Genomic DNA, 19,342 nt, shown 5'->3' with positions numbered 1-19,342 from the left:
GCACTAGGTCCTGTGCTAATCCTTGGACCCATCACTTCCTGTAACCCATAGTTAATGACATAAAAGGCACGTGTGGTGGTCATCCTCATTTTGCAGATGAGGAAACTGAGGCTTGGGAAGAACCAGGGCTAAGGCAGTAGCAAGTGATTGGCAGAGCTGGAAAGCAGACCCAGACCTGTCTGACCCACAGCCTGTGTCCCTGTTCTTCGTGCCTTCCCCTCCATCCCCAGCTGCAGTCTGTCTAGGAAGAGCTGGTTTTCAGCAGGGCAGCCTTGTTTAAAGTCCTAGAGGCTTCACTCTGCCCGGCCCCCCTGCCTCCTTGTGAACTCATCCCTCAGGTTCTGACTCTCTTCCTCTCAGACGTACCCAATTCCTCACTCCGAGGGGAAGTGGAACAAATCTCCCCTCTCCTCCTGTCCTCTTCCCCTGACTTCAGACACTGTCACCCGTTCCCATCAAATGGGCCATGATTAGAAATAAGCCGTTTGCTCGGATCAGTTGTACTTCAGTGGGATGTGAGTCCATACCTTGTCGCTTTAACCAGGCATTTGCATTTGAACTTTTCTCTGTAGCTGTGGAATGAGAGACTTTGTCTGTGGTAGATGGTGAGAATTTTAAAGTCAGAGTAAATTCTTAGATGTGGTTGCATTCTTGGAACCAGCATGGGACCAAGCCTGCTCTAAGTATCCATGCTCATGGGGCTGAATAAAGGGAACTAAGCAATCACGGTCAGGTTGGGGAGAATTCTGAGATTTCTTTCGTTGGGTAACATTCGCTCCTCCTAAACCTTGATTCTTCTCTCTGTTTTGAGACTCCCAAACCCACCCAATGAGGAAATAAGCTTTTAAAAGAAGATATCTGTCTTTTGCTATATTGATTCTGTTCTCGAGAACTGTCAACACAGGCCACCATCCTATCCTGGTGGCACATTGACTGGCCTCTAAAGTATAATTATGTTTAACCTCTGTTCGTAACTCTCCAGATTGGTTCAGTTGTGGAGTACGTTTTAAGTCCAAAGGCATATTGTGTAAGCAACTTCTAATGCTCTCTCCTACTCTAATGCTCTCTCCTACTGGCTCTGCTCTGGCCCTTTTATGTGTCTATGAAAGTTTGCATATTGAAACTGTATAGCAAGAGAGCTCCAGTAATTGCTTCCCAGCAGAAATGGGCTTCTTGGTCTGAATCCTTTGAGCAGTATTGAGAGCTGGGAAAGACCCAGGGGTGGTCTGGGTGACTGGAGCTTGGCCAACTCATCTGTGGCTGGGCTCACTTAGGACAAGAGATCTGGGCTCCATGAAGCCGTGTGTGAATATACACGTTTTCTAGATAGACTTTTCAGTGCTGTCTTGTCTCCTGTGTGCCAAGCATTGGTCTAGGTGGTTTCGCATGGTGATGCTACTGGAAACCTCATAGTCACTCGGCAGAATCAACACTCTTATCCTCAGTTTTGCACATCAGGAGATTGAGTCTTGGTGAGGTGAACTAACTGCTCTCAGGGTTAAATATTTATTTGGTGTTTGACTCCAGATCTGTTTATTTTTGAAATCTGTGCCGTTTTCCAACTGTACTTTCTTTGTCAATGGAAGCATCACTGTTAATGTAGAATGTTAACACAGGTATTACTAATATGTGTTTTCATAAATGGTTATAAATAAAAATTTTTTCTCAGTGTGCAGGATCAAGACAAAAAACTTCAGGATTTATGGAGAATATGTCAGAAGTTGCCACCACAAAATTTTGTTAACTTTAGGTATGTATGATTGGTATTCTGCAAATTAAGCCACCAAACAACAATGTCCCTAGAGTAAGGAAAGTTTTAATCCCCAGTAGAGAGGCCATTTAATTCAGCCATGCTTGGCACATTAAAATATGCTTTAGAGAGTGGTGACTTGGGGTTGCTGGGAATGGAATCTGATGTATATTATTGGGATGCCTCTGAGGCATCAGCATCATGTTTGGCATTATTAGGTGAGTTGCCTGGTCATTTTACCACTGCAGCTATTGGAAAAAAAATTCTTGTGAAAAGGTTGGTTGACTGTATGTTGGATTTGTAGTCTAAATTGTCCAGTATGTAAAAGGCAGAAATTAATTAATAGTTGTACTTTTTGTAATATCTTTCATATATGCTACATAATTTATCTTAAATAGAGCATAAATCATCCTACTAAATATAATTCCAAGAAATGGAGATTATATATTACTTTATGAAATAACTATGTTTCTAAGAAAATTTACTGTGGCACATATTTCTGGAATTTAACCTCTATTTTCTTTTTAACTTAAAACATAACTTTGAAGAAGCATAGAGAGAAGTGTAAAAGGTAGGCCTAGGTAATAAAGTCCTTTAAAACCAAAGAAAATTTTGTAAGAGGACTTGGCCCAAAATGACAAATACTTTACTGGTGAAATGTCTAGTATGTTACCTGACCTTTAAATTAAGTCTTGGGCTTCATCACTAAGCTAAGCTAAATATTCTCTTTTAATATATTAAGTTTCAACTTTGCCTTATGAGTGCGTTAATATTTATAATATCCCTCATTGATTCATTTAACACACCCAGCTTGGAACTGCAGCTACTCTTAATCTAGTCAATGTCTTATGGTGGGAACTGAATTATGGTTCTTGGTACTTTGGGATTTGGCCTTTATTTTGTTTATTTTACTGTTTATAATTTTTACTAATTGTTTTTTGAATAGGGAGTACATTCCCATGGTTCAAAATCCAAAAGGTATACAGAAATCTATCTCCTGTTCATGTCCCCCAGCTGCCTAGTTCCTCTCCTGAAACACAACCAATGTTTTCAGTTTCTTATATATCCTCTCAGAAGAGTTGATGCATGTATAAGCAAATACATACATACATACATAAATACATATGTAGGTACTTTTTTCTCTCTCTCACGCCCCCCACTTTCTTTGTTTTAGACCAAATTGTAGTGTATATTGTATACATCATTCTCTTCCTTGCCTTCTTTGCCTAATATAGCTCTTGGAGATTTTTCCATATCAGTACATAATAAATTTTTTATGGCTGCATAGTACTCCACTGTATGGATATATCATATGTAATTTATTTAATTAGTCCCCTATTGATAGATAGTTGGGTTGTTCTTAATCTTTTGCTTTTATAGTGCTGTGCTTGTACATAAGAGAGTATATCTATATGATAAGTTGGATATTTTCATAATAATAACATAAAGCATTTTCAAATATAGTTTCATTTAAGCAATTACACATATACTTCTATTTCTTTTACTATGTTTGTATTAATAATATATTGAGCTCACTGTTAATCACATTGTCATTTAATTAGGGGTAGATAGATAGGGCCTAAAGGAGAAATGGATTACAAATATACAGCAAATAGAGGTTGAATCACTGAGGTTGACATTTGAGCTATTTTCCTCTTCCAAGCCCTAAACCAATCTGTTCTCTGAAACAAAGAACACAAGAAATCTGTAAAATGCTTAACCTGAGCCATATTCTGATTTAGTCACACTCTGCAGTTAGCACCTGAGCAATCTGGGACTGAGCACCTGGGCAGGAAGGTACTATTCCTGCATATATTTCACAGTAGATGCTTTTCCCCCTTCTCTTTTGTTTCATAGGTATTTAATAAAGTTCCTTGCAAAACTTGCTCAGAACAGCGACATTAATAAAATGACTCCCAGCAACATTGCAATTGTCTTAGGCCCTAACTTGTTATGGGCCAAAAATGAAGGGTAAGTAATCTTTCCCCATATGATATTATCATTATTATTATTTGTGTGTGAGGAGGACTAGCCCTGAGCTAACATCCGCTGCCAATCCTCCCCTTTTTTCTTGAGGAAGATTGGCCCTGGGCTAACATCCATGCCCATCCTCCTCTACTTTATATGGGACGCCGCCACAGCATGGCTTAGCAAGCGGTGTGTCGGTGCACGCCTGGGATCGGAAACTGCGAACCCCGGACCACCGCAGCAGAGCGTGCGCACTTAACCGCTGTGCCACTGGGCCGGCCCCATATCATATTATTTTAAGTTTTTCTTTTCCCCTGTTGGGCAGAATAAAAATATAACTCAAGATACACATTCTAGTGTGAGATGAACTTCAGAGTGTCCTGAATGTGATCTTCCCATTTAGCCAGCATTCTCGGAACACTGCTGTGAGCTGGGTCCTGTCCCATGTGCTGGTCACACAAAGCATGAGACATTGTCCCAGTCCTCAAAGGGCCCCACTCTTGGGCAGTCGGCAGGTGAACAGCTGTGGTACAGTGGTAAGCTCTGCACAGACGTCTGTGTATGTGTATGTGATATCACAGATATTATGAAGTATGATGGCAGGAAAACTCGTTGAAGAAACATAATTCAGGCTGAGAAGTTTGAGGAGAGCTCTACATAGGAAATGGCACTTGAGCTGTACCTTGATGAATGAATAGTTTCCTACAGCTGGGACCTGAATGAGCAAAGGCATTGCGGGCATGAACAAGGTATATCACGTGATCTCACGTAACTTGAGCCCAGGGACCATGAGGCTGTGCTTGGGTAGGCCAGAGCCAGGTTCTGAAAGGCCTCATGTATCTTGTTGAGCTGTTTGGATCTTGTTTTATGGGTCATGGGGCCAGGGGGGTGGCATCAGGGTCTCTAAGCCAAAGAATGATTTGATCAAATTGCATTTAGAAAGATAATTTATTGGCATTGAGAAATGTAGATTGAATAGAGGAAAACGACCAGGGAGATCAGCTAGAAAACTTCTGGGAAATCGCTAACATAGATGTTTACTGTATTGGTGGCATTATGATTATCTCATTTAATCCTCACAAGTAACCTTTTGAAGTAGGTGCCATTGTCCTCATTTTTAAAGATGAGGTCATTGAGGCTTAGAGAGGACAAGTAATTTTCTTAAGATTGCACAGCAGGGAAGTGGTGGAGCCCAGGTGCTGGCTACAGCGTCTGTGTCCTTAACCTTCACCACCCTTTGCTGCCTCCCATCACTGCAGGTCAGCTCAGTAAAATCATGAGCAGTTCAAGTTTCCATTAAAAAATGCAGTGACTTTCTGAATCAAGGTCTTTCTACCTTTCATTCATTCATTCTCTCATGTATGCCCAATCTTGTGTCAGAAAGTATTTATAAGATTATTTACAAAGATCCAATGTCATAAAACAAAATTAAAGACAAGTAGATATACAAAGTTAACTAACTACATATCTCTTATCTTATAGCAAATAACTTTCAGGTAGACTAATGAGTTGAGTATAAAAAAATGATGCCATAATCATGGCAGGTAGATATTTATTAGCTTTTGGGATAAAGAAGAATTTTCTAAATGTAAAAGCAGTGCAAGAAACAAATTTAAAAATTGATAGATTTGGCTCTATAGTAGCTAGAAACTTCGATATGTCAGAGAGCACCTTTTACAAATGGCAATTCACAAACTAGGAAAGAGTTCCTCCAAAAATATCCAGAATATATAAAAAGGTCTTGCAAATCAACAGACAAACAGTACCTTGTCAAAAAGAAAACTTGGCAAAGAACATGAGTGGACAGTCCTCTCCAGTCCAACAGGGTTCTAAGGCACAAGAGGGATCAGAATCCAGAGGGGTGGAAGGGGAGTAAGAAAGAGTGGGGAGGATAATCTGCAGGCACAACTTACCTTTTAAGCTGGAATTTGAAAGGAGCTAGAACTTTTGCTTGCTTGGAAATTGGGGTGAAAATGTTCCTCCTGGTGGGAAGAGAAGTCAGAGTGATAATTGGAGAGAGTAGGTAGGTTTGGGTCTGTCAGATCTGGGATCCAGCTTCTTTGGAATACAGTGTCCTCATTAATAAAAATAGGCCTTATAACAGTCCCCGCGTTGCAAACATTAAATGAGGTGAAGAATCTGAAGCACTGAAGCGTGGTAAGTGCTCAATAAATGTCAGGCCTTTGCAGCCTGTCAGCCTTGGTGGTGTTCTGACTCTGAACTGGAGTATGCGCTCCCTGAGGGCAGGGATAATGATTCTTATTTATCTTCCTTTTGAGCCCTGGCATTCAGACCCTTTCAATTTCTGACCACACATCTTGGGACCAGTCCATATAGATGATAACCTTAACAATATGTGTAAATGTGGAAGCTCATGTTTTGTGATGTAAGAGGCAGCACACTGAAACAATGCATACTCTTCGTTACATTCTAGGCAAAGTTGGTTTGTGGTGATCTTGAGTCTTAGAAGAAAACTACCATAGGCGATACTGTTCCAGTGGGAAAATGCAACCTCGTTCCAAACCAATTTAAAAGCAGCATTTTGACCCACCATTGGTCACTGGCTTAGCCCTCACACTGTAGTTGTTATCACAGCGCACACTAACGAGTGACAGCCGAGTTGGGGTGAATTTTCTTCTTGGGTGATCACTACCGTACTCGTAGGCCAAGACCTTGTGGATCTAATTTTCACATTTGTACTTAAACAGTTTATCCTTTAAAAATAATTGAATTACCCGGACACAACCTGCCGAAATTAGAGGCTGCCTCGGGGAAGTATTTTAACTTTGTGAACTTCCTTTGCAGAACGCTAGCTGAAATGGCAGCCGCCACATCCGTCCACGTGGTTGCAGTAATTGAACCCATCATTCAGCATGCCGACTGGTTCTTCCCTGAAGGTGATTACCTTTTCAGTTTCATTGACTGCCAAAGCAACATGAAAATAGTATAAAAATCTTTTTAAAGAAGAAAATACATCAGTAATCCCTTTCACTTTTTCATGTTTCTTTCCAGACTGTTTATTTGCATTCATATTTTGACATAATGGTAACCACATTATTTTGTATTTCTCTTCGTTTCCATTAAAACAAGAGTCATTCATTCAGCCAGCGTATACTGAATACCCACTAGGTGCCATATGTTTGCTGGTAAGACATGCAGTCTTCCCTGGAGGAATTTGGGCCCTTGGAAAAGAAGGCCACATAAACAGAGAAATTGTCATTCTTGGCAAATTAAAAAGATAGGTGGATGGGGAGTGATTTGACAAACTCAGATGTTGGGCAGGAAGACCTAGGGATTGCTTTATAGAGGAGGTGACATTGAATAGGCTGGAGTTTTCTGCTTAGAAGAAGGCTTTTTGTTTCTCTATACAGATAGCTGGGTTTGTGCAAAAGTGGAAAATAAAGCAGGAAAGGTTGATTGGGGCCAGTTTGTGAAGATCTGAGAATTAGGATTTCATCCTATAGGCAATAGATTTTCAAACCGTGTTTGTTGCAGTCCTGGGATCCTCAGAGACCTTTGGGTGTACTGGTTAGGCTAATGTTGGGAGTCGGGACCTCCCAGCCCTCCTTTGCCCAGAGCAGCCCTGCTGTCACATCCTCTTGGGTGTAAGCTCCATGATGCCAGGGTGTGCTCATCTTTTCTTCGCCACTGTCTTCCTGCCATCAAGAATCACACCTTGGGCCGGCCCCGTGGCTTGGCGGTTGAGTGCGCGTTCTCCGCTGCTGGCGGCCCGGGTTCAGATCCCGGGTTAGGATCCCGGGCGCGCACCGACGCACCGCTCCTCCGGCCATGCTGAGGCTGCGTCCCACATGAAGTCCCACACACTAGAAGGATGTGCAGCTATGACATACAACTATCTACTGGGGCTTTGGGGGAGAAAAATAAATAAATAAAATCTTTAAAAAAAAAAATCACAACTTACTCGTGTGGGTTGCACAATAAGTGTGTGATGGATGAATGAATATTGGCATCTGTCCAGAATTTCCTTTGAGAAAACGAGTCTTGCAAAAACTGCCATAGGCAGTGTGGAGTTGATGTGGCCTTTTATTTCTGTTTTATATCAAACTGTAAATATCTGTCTTTCTTTTTTGTGATTCAAGTAATCCATGCTTAGTGTCCTCTTCCGTATGCCATGATTTTTTTTTTTACGAAAAAGAAAACAGAGGAGTTGTGTAGCTTAAACTCTGAATCGTATGCCCTCCCCTATTTCTAGCTCTCTTATTTCACCTCCCCTGGTTTGATAAACCATTCTTAAAGTGAGGATGCCCAGAGCTTCCCCTTGTGAATAGTGAGGGCTTGTGGACTGAAGAATGAGATTCCTGTTCCAGTGGGGTGTTTTAAAGCTCAGTCAAGCCCTGTGCTCTGTGTCTCATATACACTTGTTTCTTTTTCTTCTTGCAGAGGTGGAATTTAATGTATCAGAAGCATTTGTACCTCTTGCCACCCCAAATTCCAATCAGTCGTCCCACACTGGAAATGACTCTGACTCGGGGACCCTAGAGAGGAAACGACCTGCCAGCATGGCAGTGATGGAAGGGGACTTAGTGAAGAAGGAGAGGTATGTTTAGAGCTGTTCACTTTCAAACCAGCAGTAGATGTCATGTACAAGAATTATTAAACCCTTGGTGTCTGGTACTGCCTCAATGGACTTATAATATCAGAGTGGCCCCCTATGTACCCATGACTGTTACAGTCCAGATAGTTTCAGGAATTCTGATCTAGTTCATTCCAAACATTAATCTGACCATAAAGTAGGTATGTAGCTTGTCAGTTAACATTTGTACCATATGCATTCAAGCTTTACTTGGTGGTCTGTGATAAGCCCTACACAGTGGCATCACACACGTTACAAATTCACCTAAATGTACTTGATCGGGGGAAAAAGGAAGAAAAAGTTAAAAATTGTGGACATACATCCAGGAGTGAATGTGAGAACAATGCACCTCTCACAGTGAGTTGTGTGATTTGGTGTTTAGAGAGACATATTTTTGGTATAACTTGGCTCCTCAATGGAAGCCAAGCACTGAATCTGATGTTCAGCTAGAGAAACCTCAGAATTTGCCAATTCTGGAAGAACAAAATGGCTGTGCTGGACTAAGTGAGAGACTATGTCTTTAAACTAGGCTCCATGGACAATTGATGGGATTTTCAAAGGTTATTGAGGCTGTTTGTGATTTTTGCCTTCAGATACAAATCTATCCAGTATGCATGGTGAAACGCCACTGTGTTCACCAGTAATGCCAAGAGTGAGAGAGGCCTGTTTGCAGTAGCGTGCTTGTCTTGCATACATGTTATAATATTACTGGAAATAGTTTTACATTCAAACTAAACAACAAGCTGTTATTTTAATTGACCAATCTTATAATGAGCTTTGTTTTTTTGTTTTGCTTTTTTTTTTTTTTGTAACCTATATAGCAAAGGAAAAAGCTTTACTTTCCCATTCTGTCACTCTGGAATCCACATTTATTATGTGCAGAAGTTTTACTGCTCTGAACCCCCATTCACACATTTGGTAGTGCTTCCTCATGGCAAACTCTGTCCTCCACAAAATTAGCTTTCATATATTTTAAGTTCGAAAATGCAATATTATGGGTGTAGTTAGCATACAATAAACAATTCTCAGTTATCTGCCTGGGTAGATTCTCCCTGCCAGCTGACCTAGTAAACACGAGCTCAGGGAGCCATGTATCTTTTTATTTTCTGAACTGAAAAAAATGTTTTAAAATTCATGTACCAGTGGGCTTAAATGAAAAGTGAGTCTTCCTTCTACCCTATCCTCCAACCACCATCCCTTCCCAAAAGCAATTATTTTTCGGTCTTGCGTATCCTTTCAGATATGTTCTTTGCATACACACATACCAATATTTCTACATCTCAGCTTAAGAGGCAGTGTGCTGTGACAACCTTACATTGCCACTGGGAGGACTTCTGTACTTAGCTTCCACCTTGTTCCCCAAACACACAGATTTGAGATGATGGGCTTGTATGTAGTGCTATGGAAATAAACACACTAACACGATGTCACTCACTCAAGATGAGGCCTGCCTGTTTGCTTTCAGCTGCTCATACCCACATCGAGAAAGGACACTGATCAGTACCAGGTCCGTTGGCTCTCTCAGGTTTAAAGCCAAGTTGAGTTGCTTGCCTTGGTAACAGGAATGACCATTAATGTGGTCCTTGCCGCTTCATTGCTTGCTGGGCAACTTGGGTGGCTATCCCCGTGTGTGGGGTTTAGCACACGTGGAGCGATGGGCTTCTGTGTCAGTAATCTGCTCGCATGGTGTGTTGACTGTTTCTTCTCTCTGTGTAGCTTTGGTGTGAAGCTTATGGACTTCCAGGCCCACCGGCGGGGTGGCACTCTAAATAGAAAGCACATATCTCCCGCTTTCCAGCCGCCACTCCCGCCCACAGATGGCAACACTTTGGCTCCAGCAGGCCCAGAGCCCCCTCCCCAGAGCTCTAGGGCAGAAAGCAGCTCAGGGGGTGGGACTGTCCCCTCCTCTGCGGGCATACTGGAGCAGGGGCCGAGCCCAGGCGACAGCAGGTAAGGAGGCCAGCTTGTGCTGGCAGGGGTGCTGGGCGCCCCAGCCTTCTCGCAGGCGCTGGCCTGTGGGAGTCCATGCCCACAGAATCACTGGCATAGAGTGAACCAGATTTGCCCTCACTCTTCTGGTGGCAAAAGATGGAAAAAAAGGCTGCAAATTGCTCGCTTCCTTTCCTGTTTTCAAAAGAAAGCAACGTTTATTTGCATTCTTTACCATATTGCTTTGGTGCTGGAAGCTGGAAGCCGATAGGTGTCTAGCAGTGTTATAAACCTCTTTACCTGTGTGATGTGTACTCAGTGTTCATGTACCATTTGCTTGTTGTCATCCAGTATGCTAACTAGTAAACATTTGAATGTAGCAAGTTAGTTAGATTATAGTATTCCTGGCATTCATTCATTCGTTCATTCACTCATTCACTCACTCACCCTCCCACTCACCCATCCATCCATCCATCCACCCACCCATCCATCCATCCATCCATCCATCCATCCATCCATCCATTCATCCATCCATCCATCCAATAAGATTTTCTGAGTAACTGATAAATGCCGGACACTGTACTAAGATCCCCTCGCTCCCTAGCTTTCAGTCTTGTAGGGGAGTTGATACATGAGTACAAGGTAGAAAATATGATAATATATTTTCTTAAAAGGCTCTTTTGTTGCTTAATCTTTTGATTAGCCACCTGGAGTGGGCCACAAATATATAGCAACTTTAAGAAAAAGTACGGTTGAACTTGAGATTTTTATTTAATTTGCTTTAATTCAGTTCTCCACACTTGACCCACGTAGGTGACCACCCGAGAGGCCACTTTGGGTGGTATCTCAGGTGGTTCTGAACTGGCAGCTACTGTAAAAGGTGAGCCCCTCTGCAGAGTATGTGCTAAAACTTTTATTGTCATTTGCTCTACTTTGGCCACCTATAAAGCGCTAAATGGTCATATATAGAGTAAAATAAATGCATAAAACAAGGATGGCCAGTTTATCCATGCATTATTTCCACCCAGAGAGATGAATTTGCCTTGGGAGAACTCCCTCACCTCATCTTCTTTGGGATGGGGAGGAAGTACCTTGTGGTGTGTGAAAGTAGCTATCTATGAGATAAGAATCTTGTTAAATCCTCATAGCTGAACTCTGAACGCTTTGTCATTCCTGAATTCCTTTTTACTCATGTAATTTGGGGAAGTTCAATTTTTGGTTAAAAATAACTAAGGCTTCAAACTTCCTAGGGCCTCATATGCTCATTGTAAGCTCCATGTTGGCTTGTCAGTAATTGCTGCTCCATACATGTATTTGTTTGGGTTTAAATTTTTTTGTTTGGGGATAAAAGTGTTAGCGAACTCACACATTTTCATTTACCTGTAGCATTCAACTTATTTAATTAAGGCTAAATACATTATTTAAGACAATAATTAGTCTTCACTGCAGAAGGACAGATGGAATGTCAATCATCGATTTGCTCTTTTTTATATTCTGTAGATATTTTTGTGTACATTTCACTAATGACGTTCACTCTTTAATGACCTTGACAAAATACAGCTGTAAAGTTTAGTATAAAAAGTTCTGAGCCAGGAGTTAGAAAGCCTGAGTTCTGAGCTCTACCCTGCTACTAACCAGCTCTGGACTTGGAGCAATCATTTAGCTTCTCAGAGTTTCTCTTTCCTTGAGTCCACATTTTTTATAATAATTGGGCACCTTATAGAGTATTAGTATTTTGTCATAGCTTTTGCTTCGTTTTTTACAATGTATATGTCCAAATCACGTTATTTCCAAGTCCAAAAACCCTTTCACGTGTTTTAATATTTCCCAATGTAATTACAAGCAAACTAGAGCTTGAAATTTCTTGTTGGTTGCTGTGAAATGGTCTCGATCATGATATTTGAGTGGCAGAGAAGTTGGAAGACAGTCTGATGCAATGAATCTCAAAATATGTAGTTTTGTGTGGCACCAAATAAGTGTTAGTTTGTAGGCCCAGTGTGAACTATTTAAAATTTCAGATCACCTCCTTACCTGCTGAGGTGAAAATTCTGGTTGGAATCTTATATTTTATGGCATGCTCAGCTGTTCTAGCTGGGAAGGCCTGACATCTAACTTAACTTCTGCTCCCCTTAGTCCTCCAAAACCCAAGGACTCTGCAGCTGCAGCTGCACCTGCACCGGGGAGAAACAGCAGTCAGATGGCCACTGGCCAGAATCTGGCCCAGACAGCTGCCAGCTCCCATCAGCTGTCTGTCGGCCCAGTGCACAATTCCGCCGGTCCTAGTCCTCACACTGTGCGCCGAGGTAAGTAGCCTCCTTTACTGTGCGCCCTTGGGGAGGGAGGTGCAAACCTCCTTGGGTTAGTGCAGGGATTCAGGTTTCAAGGCTTTCTGGCAGATTGTTTCCATGTCTGTTGTAAAATGTTAAACAGAAAAATCAGTCATTAAAGAGAAAAATCATTGATGAGAAATGAAAAAGTGGAGAGCAGGAAAGCAGGCATTTAAGAAAGTGTTTAAGCTACAAAGCTTAACAAACAAAAAGATATTTCTCCAGAAATGCTCCCAGTTTTCCAGGAATCTGGTGTTCCAAGCCCTCACTCTGTTTTGGAACTGTCACAGCCTCTGTAGCAGCCAGGCTTTGCAGGGCTGCAAGCCACTGTAGCCTCTGGATTGGGGTCAGGGTTTTCTGGATCCTAATTGACATATAATCTGAACTGTTCCCATCCATGCCCTCTGTGATCCTCCACTCAGCAGCCAGAGGAATTGCTTTAAAACACAAAGCAGATCGTGTCATCTCTTGGTTGAAACCCTCCAGTGGCTTCCATGCAAACCTCCCACCATGGGCCCTACGTGGTCTGGCCAGGCCTACCTCTGAGCCCAGCTCTTACACTCTACCCTCTCTCACCGCACGTCAGCCATGCTGCTGCGCTCTCTGTTCCTTGATGCACTAAACTCATTCCCTCTTTAGAGCTTCTACACTTGTTTTCTCTTCTAGAACATTCTGACCCATATTTTCATGTGGTTCTTTCTTCTTTTTTTAAATTTTATTTTATTGTGTTAAGTACACTTAACATGAGATCTACCTTCTTAAATTTTTAAATGTGCTGTTAAGTGTACAATACAGTATTGTATTATAGGTGCAGTGTTCTACAGCAGATCTCTAGAACTTATTTTTCTTCATAACTGAAACTTTATGCCTGTTGATTAGCAGCTTTCCATTACCTTTGCCCATTACTCACTCCCCCGAGCCCTTGACAACCACCATTCCATTCTCTGATTCTGTGAGTTTGACTATTTTAGATACCTCATATAATTGGAATCATGCAGTATTTGTCCTTCTGTGACTGGCTTATTTCCCTTAGCATAATGTCCTTACGTTTCATCCATGTTTTCATATATGGCAGAATTTCCTTCCTTTTTAAAGCTGAATAATATTCCATTGTATGTATATACCACTTTTTCTTTGTCCAGTCATCATCAATGGACATTTAGGTTGTTTGCACATTTTGGCTATTGTGAATAATGCTGCAATGAACATGGGAGTGCAAATATCTCTTCGAGATCCTAATTTCAATTATTTTGGATAAATACCCAGAAGTGGGATTGCTGGATCATATGATAGTTCTATTTTTAATTTTTTGATGAACCTCCATACTGTTTTCCATAATGGCTGTACCAATTACATTCCCATCAACAGTGCACAAGGGTTCCAATTTCTCCACATCCTTGCCAACACTTGTTGTCTTTTGTTTTTTTGATGATACCATTCTAACGGGTGTGAGGTGCTATCTCACTGTGGTTTTGATTTACATTTCCCTGATGGTTAGTGATGTTCAGCATCTTTTCATATGCCTGTTGGTCATTTGTACATCTTCTTTGAAGAAATGTCTATTCAAGTCTTTAGCCTATTTTAAAATCAGGTTATTAGTTTTTTTGCTATTGAGTTGTAGGTGTTCCTTATATATTTTGGAAATTAACCCTTTATGGTGAAAACTCTGGTTAAAATCTTATATTTTATGGCATGCTTAGCTTTTCTAGCTGGTAATGCCTGACGTCTAACTTGACTTCTGCTCCCCTTAGTCCTCCAAAACCCAAGGACCCTGCAGCTGCAGCTGCACCAGAGAGAAACAGCAGTCAGATGGCCACTATTGCAAATATTTTCTCCCATTCTGTAGGGTGCCCTTTCATTCTGTTGACTGTTTCCTTTGCTGTGCAGACACTTTTTAGTTTGATGTAATCCTACACATCTGTTTTTGCTTTTGTTGCCTGTGCTTTTGGTGTCACAGCCATGAAATCATTGCCAACACCAATGTCATGAAGCTTTTTCTTTGTGTTTTCTTCAAAGAGTTTTACAGTTTCAGGTCTTACATTTACGTCTTTAATCCATTTTGAGTTGACTTTTGTGTATGATGTAAGATTAGAGTCCAATTTCATTCTTTTGCCTGTGGATATCCAGTTTTCCCAGCACCATTTGTTGAAGAGACTATCGTTTCTCCATTGTGTATTCTTGGTATTCTGTCAAAGATCAGTTGACTATGTATGTGTGGATTTATTTCTGGGCTCTCTGTTCTCTTCCACACATGGTTCCTTCTTATCATTCAGGTCTCAGCTCAAAGGTTACTTCCTCCATGAGTCCTCCTTGACCACTCGGTCTGAACAGATGACCACCCCCCCATCCCTACCGCTCACACAAGTCGTCCTCTATCATATCACTCTATTTCTTTCAGAGCATTTTTCTTGATCTGAAATTAAAAAAATTTTTTTAGCTTATTGCCGGTCTCCCCTAGTACCTCTTAGTGAGCTGGGATCTTACCTGTCTCGTGCACTCCAATATTCCTAGCCCTTGTACTGTGCCTGTCATGGAGTGGGCACTCAATAAATATTTGTGGTCTGGGAGCTTTGAGTGCCTCTTACGTCTAGAACAAGTTGGGATGATTTTGTTCCCCCTCTACCTAGGACATTTGGCAATGTCTGGAGACATTTTTGATTGTCACAACTAGGGAGGGGATGCTACTGGCATCTAGTGGGTAGAGGCCAGGGATACTGATAAACATCCTGCAGTGCATGGGACAGCCCCCACAATAAAGAATTATCTAGCCCCAAATGTCAATAGTGCTGAGACTGAGAAACCTTGGTCTAGAAAGGGACATGATTCATTGAAGATATTTCTAAAGCCAATTAAATTCCATATGAACCAGGGTGCCCTATGTCTTAACTCCCAACTGCATTTATTAGAGTATGGATGATCCTCACTATAAAATGACTTGTGTTTTTGGTAGTTTAAGAAACAGTGAGGGGCCGGCCCCGTGGCGTAGAGGTTAGGTGCGTGCGCTCCGCTGCTAGCGGCCTGGGTTTGGATCCTGGGTGCGCACGGAGGCACCACTTGTCAGGCCATGCTGTGGCGGCGTCCCACATAAAGTGGAGTAAGATGGGCACGGATGTTAGCCCAGGGCCAGTCTTCCTCAGCAGAAAAGAGGAGAATTGGCATGGATGTTAGCTCAGGGCTGATCTTCCCCATTAAAAAAAAAGAAAGAAAGAAAGAAACAGTGAATTTATTATATCAAGCACATTCTGTATGTAGTAAAGAATGTATTTACTTTTAATTTTTGAATTGGATATAATTTTAGATTTATAGGAAGGTTGCAAAGGTAGTACAGAGAACCCCCGTATAGTCTTCACTGAGCTTCTCTTAATGTTAACATCTTACAGAAGAATTCTTGAAATCAGGAAATTAACACTGATACAGTGCTATTAGCTAAACTTCAAACTTTAACCAGATTTCCCCAGTTTTTCCAGTAAAATTTCCTTTCTGTCCCAATATCAATCCAGAATCCCCCGTTGCATTTGTTTTTTATTTTATTTTTTGTTTTTTTTAAGGAATACAACATGATGATGTAATATACATATACATCATGAAATGATTACCGCAATCAAGTTAAGGGGTTAATATGCAAAATATATAAGGAACTCATCAACTCAATAGCAAAAAAACACAAGTAACCCAATTAAAAAATGGGCAAAGAATATATTTCTGAGTCCATATTCTTTTTATCGTTTTCTCTGTAGCCAGGACTGGAGAATAGAATAAATAGTAGTTTTGCCATTGAAAAACCTCCAGTTACTTGGAAAAAATTAATATATAGACATGATAAATCCTTAGAGGAAAAGTTCTGAGGCCACACAGTAACCAAGTATATAATAATGTTGCCTAGACAAGTGCTAAGGGAGGTCAAGGAGATATGTAGGCTGGCCCTGAAAGAGAGGCAGGCTATTAGAGAAGAACTGAGAGGGGATTCCACCAAGCAGAAACGAGCAGCAGTGTGTATGGGGAAGGCGTATCTCTTACTCCAGTCAGGACCTTAGATCAATGCATGACAGAAATCAGGTATCAGCAGGATTACTCTTGAAAATTTCTAGGAGGGTGCCCCCTCAGAGGTTCAGTAAACCAGGATAGCTAGATTTTTTTCCCTTAATAGATCTCACTGCTTCAGTTGTTGCTGATTTGAGTTGAGGAGCAATGCTATTAAAAAAAAAAAAAGTGTGTGTATTCAGCAAGAATCAAAAACAATGTCAGCATGGGAGATGTTCCCGCTCAGAGAGATGTGTGGGCAGGACCAGCTCAAGGAGCAGCAACTGATGGCCCCACCTCCCACTCTCCACGTTGGGCCTCTCTCCTTTTTGGCAGAGCTCCTGTCATTGAAGTCTCACATGTTAATACATGTCACTCGTTAACTGCACTATAATGGGGAATAGTAGGCACTGGTCCGACTGCCCATGAGGGCCACAGCCAAGGTCTAGTGAGAAGCAAAGGTGGATAGGCCATGCAGGGCAGAGAGGGGTGTCCTGCACCGCCAAGGTGAGTGAGTGAACAGGACCACTAAGCAGTGGGGAGCTGTTCTAGCTTGAGGGGGGGTGGAGCACAAAAGCAGCATTTTCAGAGGGTTGACTTGACTGTAGTGGAGGCCACACCGGCTATGGCAGTGGTGCTCGCAAAGTGATGAGGCCCCACCTTGGGGGATGGCGGTGGTCACAGGAAGGGACAAATTCAGGAGAGTTGGATATTCTCACACGGCCTGGTTGATGATGCTGGTTGTGGTGAGAGGCAGTTGTGATACATAGGAAAAGGCCTTGGACTCAAATTTGTGTTCTAGCTTTTGCCTAAAGTCACATAACTGGTTAAAGGCTGCTAATTCAACCTTTCCTAACTTGATTCCTACAAATATAAAGTAGAAATAAAAATGGCTTCTTAAGGGGTACATTGTGGGGATTAAATGTGATATGTCTGTGTATGAAAGGACTGTCTTTATAAAGCACTACACAATGGTTAGGTGAAATTTTAATATAAATTACAGGCAAGGAGGCAAATTCGGGTACACTGCTTGGTTACAGACCCCCACTTTATCCTTCTAAAGGCTGTCCTCTCCTTTGAGCTGCCATCATCTTCATCTGTATCCCAGCTGATCCTTGGGGGAAATTAGGTCTTCTCTACCTGGATTCCAAGTATAACTCTGCTTTCAGATTGAGCCTCCTTCATAGCCACATTAGGGGTCTTTCCTGCGTCCTGCAGTCACAGATCTCAGGCTTCCTCACAGGATGAGTTTGATCCTTTCTACGCCCACCTCAGCCTCCCAGCACCTTCATGGGTGGTCTTAGACAAGGCCTGCCTTTCTCCCAGCCTGGCCTCCACGTGGGACTTGGGCCCCATCACTTTGTCACACTACTCTCTTGCTGCCTCTCCTGATTCCCTCTTCCCCACTAAATGTCAGGATTTATCTTTTATTCCATATGAATTTACAGTTAATATTTCTAGACCAGAAAGCTATAAAATTTTCTTTTTAAGTTGCTTATGGCAATCAGAGTATGGCTAATACTCCAGACTCCTTCTCTTGTCAGCTGGTTGGTTATTTCTGTCGGAAAAGGTCTTCTGAGTTCCTGGGTCAAAAGTTCTAGGCCAGCATAGCAGAGCAGACTTTATATCTTTTTCATTCCTGAATTCTGGGCTCTATGAGCAGGGAGCCAGGCAGTGTGGGAAGGAAGAAGAGGAAAAAGAGTCCAAGGAATCCACGGGACATGGGTGTTAACCTCTGTTTTGCCACTTACTAGCTGTGTGACCTTTTGCAAACACTTGACCTCTCTGAGCCTCAGTTTTCTCCACCATGAAATGGCTATAACAATGCCTGTCTTGCAGTGAGCTTATGAGACTTAAATGAGACAGTTTCTGTAAAGGGCCTAACTTGGTGCTGGTGATGTGTTAGGTGAACGACACATGTTCATTTCTGCCCTTCATGTCCCTCTCCCTTTCTTGGGGGATTAGTAGGATCTCAGCAGAATTTGAAAAATGCTAAAGTCTCTTCTTTCTACCCCTCCTCCCAGCCCAAAACCTGTTGTTTTTCCATCCTGCCTTACCCTCCTCAGTACCAAATTCCCACCCCCTAGTGATGCTGATCTCAGCTGCTGTAGGGAGGAGAGTGTTGTGATTCAACTCTCCTTAGAGAAATAATTCTAAGGCAATCTTCCAGACTTATTTGCACTTTTACCTAGAATCTGTCTATTAGCTCAAATGATTCTGAAATTGGTAGAACTTATGTTAAAAAAAAAAAAAAATCAAGCCCTCTAGGAGAAGATGGCTTCGGGCCAGGGGGCCAGGGTATGTTCAGGCAGACTGGGCATGCTTAGAGGTCGCCTCTTATTGCTCTTGCTTCTCTCCATTTCTTCCCACGCTCTTGGGTCCTGAGAGAAGAGTGCTGCTGAGTGGCCTGCTGCACGGGCTTCCAGCAGCCACTCCGTGTCACGGGGCGGCCTCTGTTAACTGAGCTTCTTCTTACTGAACTTTTACAAGGACAAGTCTTTAAAGACCTATTTGTGTATAATGTACTTTTTTAAAATAAACTTTTCATTGTGGAATAATTTTAGATTTACAGAAAAGTTGCAAAGATGGTGCTGAGAGTTCCCGTATGCCCTTCACCCACTTTCCTCTATTGTGAACATCTTACATCACCCTGGGTCGTTTATCACAGCTAAGAAACCAACATTGGTACATTGCTGTTAACTAAACTCCATACTTTGTTCAGATTTTACCAGTTTTTCCAGTAATGGCCATTTT

General features: G+C 41.9%; 1 protein-coding gene across 4 annotated transcripts in view; it reads left to right on the top strand.

Annotated features, from left to right (window-relative positions):
- The window catches only part of LOC101392595 (rho GTPase-activating protein 17), a 93,900-nt gene that overhangs the window by 62,302 nt on the left and 12,256 nt on the right, over positions 1-19,342 (top strand). For 3 of the 4 annotated variants that reach the window (XM_087417155.1, XM_087417157.1, XM_087417156.1), the window contains exons 13-18: positions 1,670-1,750; positions 3,608-3,721; positions 6,524-6,615; positions 8,120-8,276; positions 10,029-10,262; positions 12,375-12,544. In XM_087417155.1, coding sequence (XP_087273281.1) covers positions 1,670-1,750; positions 3,608-3,721; positions 6,524-6,615; positions 8,120-8,276; positions 10,029-10,262; positions 12,375-12,544 — 848 coding nt within the window. The remainder of the gene's footprint in view (positions 1-1,669; positions 1,751-3,607; positions 3,722-6,523; positions 6,616-8,119; positions 8,277-10,028; positions 10,263-12,374; positions 12,545-19,342) is intronic. The other variant, XM_087417158.1, reaches the window with a different exon arrangement.

Source organism: Ceratotherium simum, chromosome 26 (genome assembly GCF_057802395.1).
Source record: "Ceratotherium simum simum isolate JZ-2026a chromosome 26, ASM5780239v1, whole genome shotgun sequence".
Taxonomy (NCBI): domain Eukaryota; kingdom Metazoa; phylum Chordata; class Mammalia; order Perissodactyla; family Rhinocerotidae; genus Ceratotherium; species Ceratotherium simum.
The sequence above is the reverse complement of the archived record's forward strand: the minus strand, read 5'-3'. Positions and strand labels throughout refer to the sequence as shown.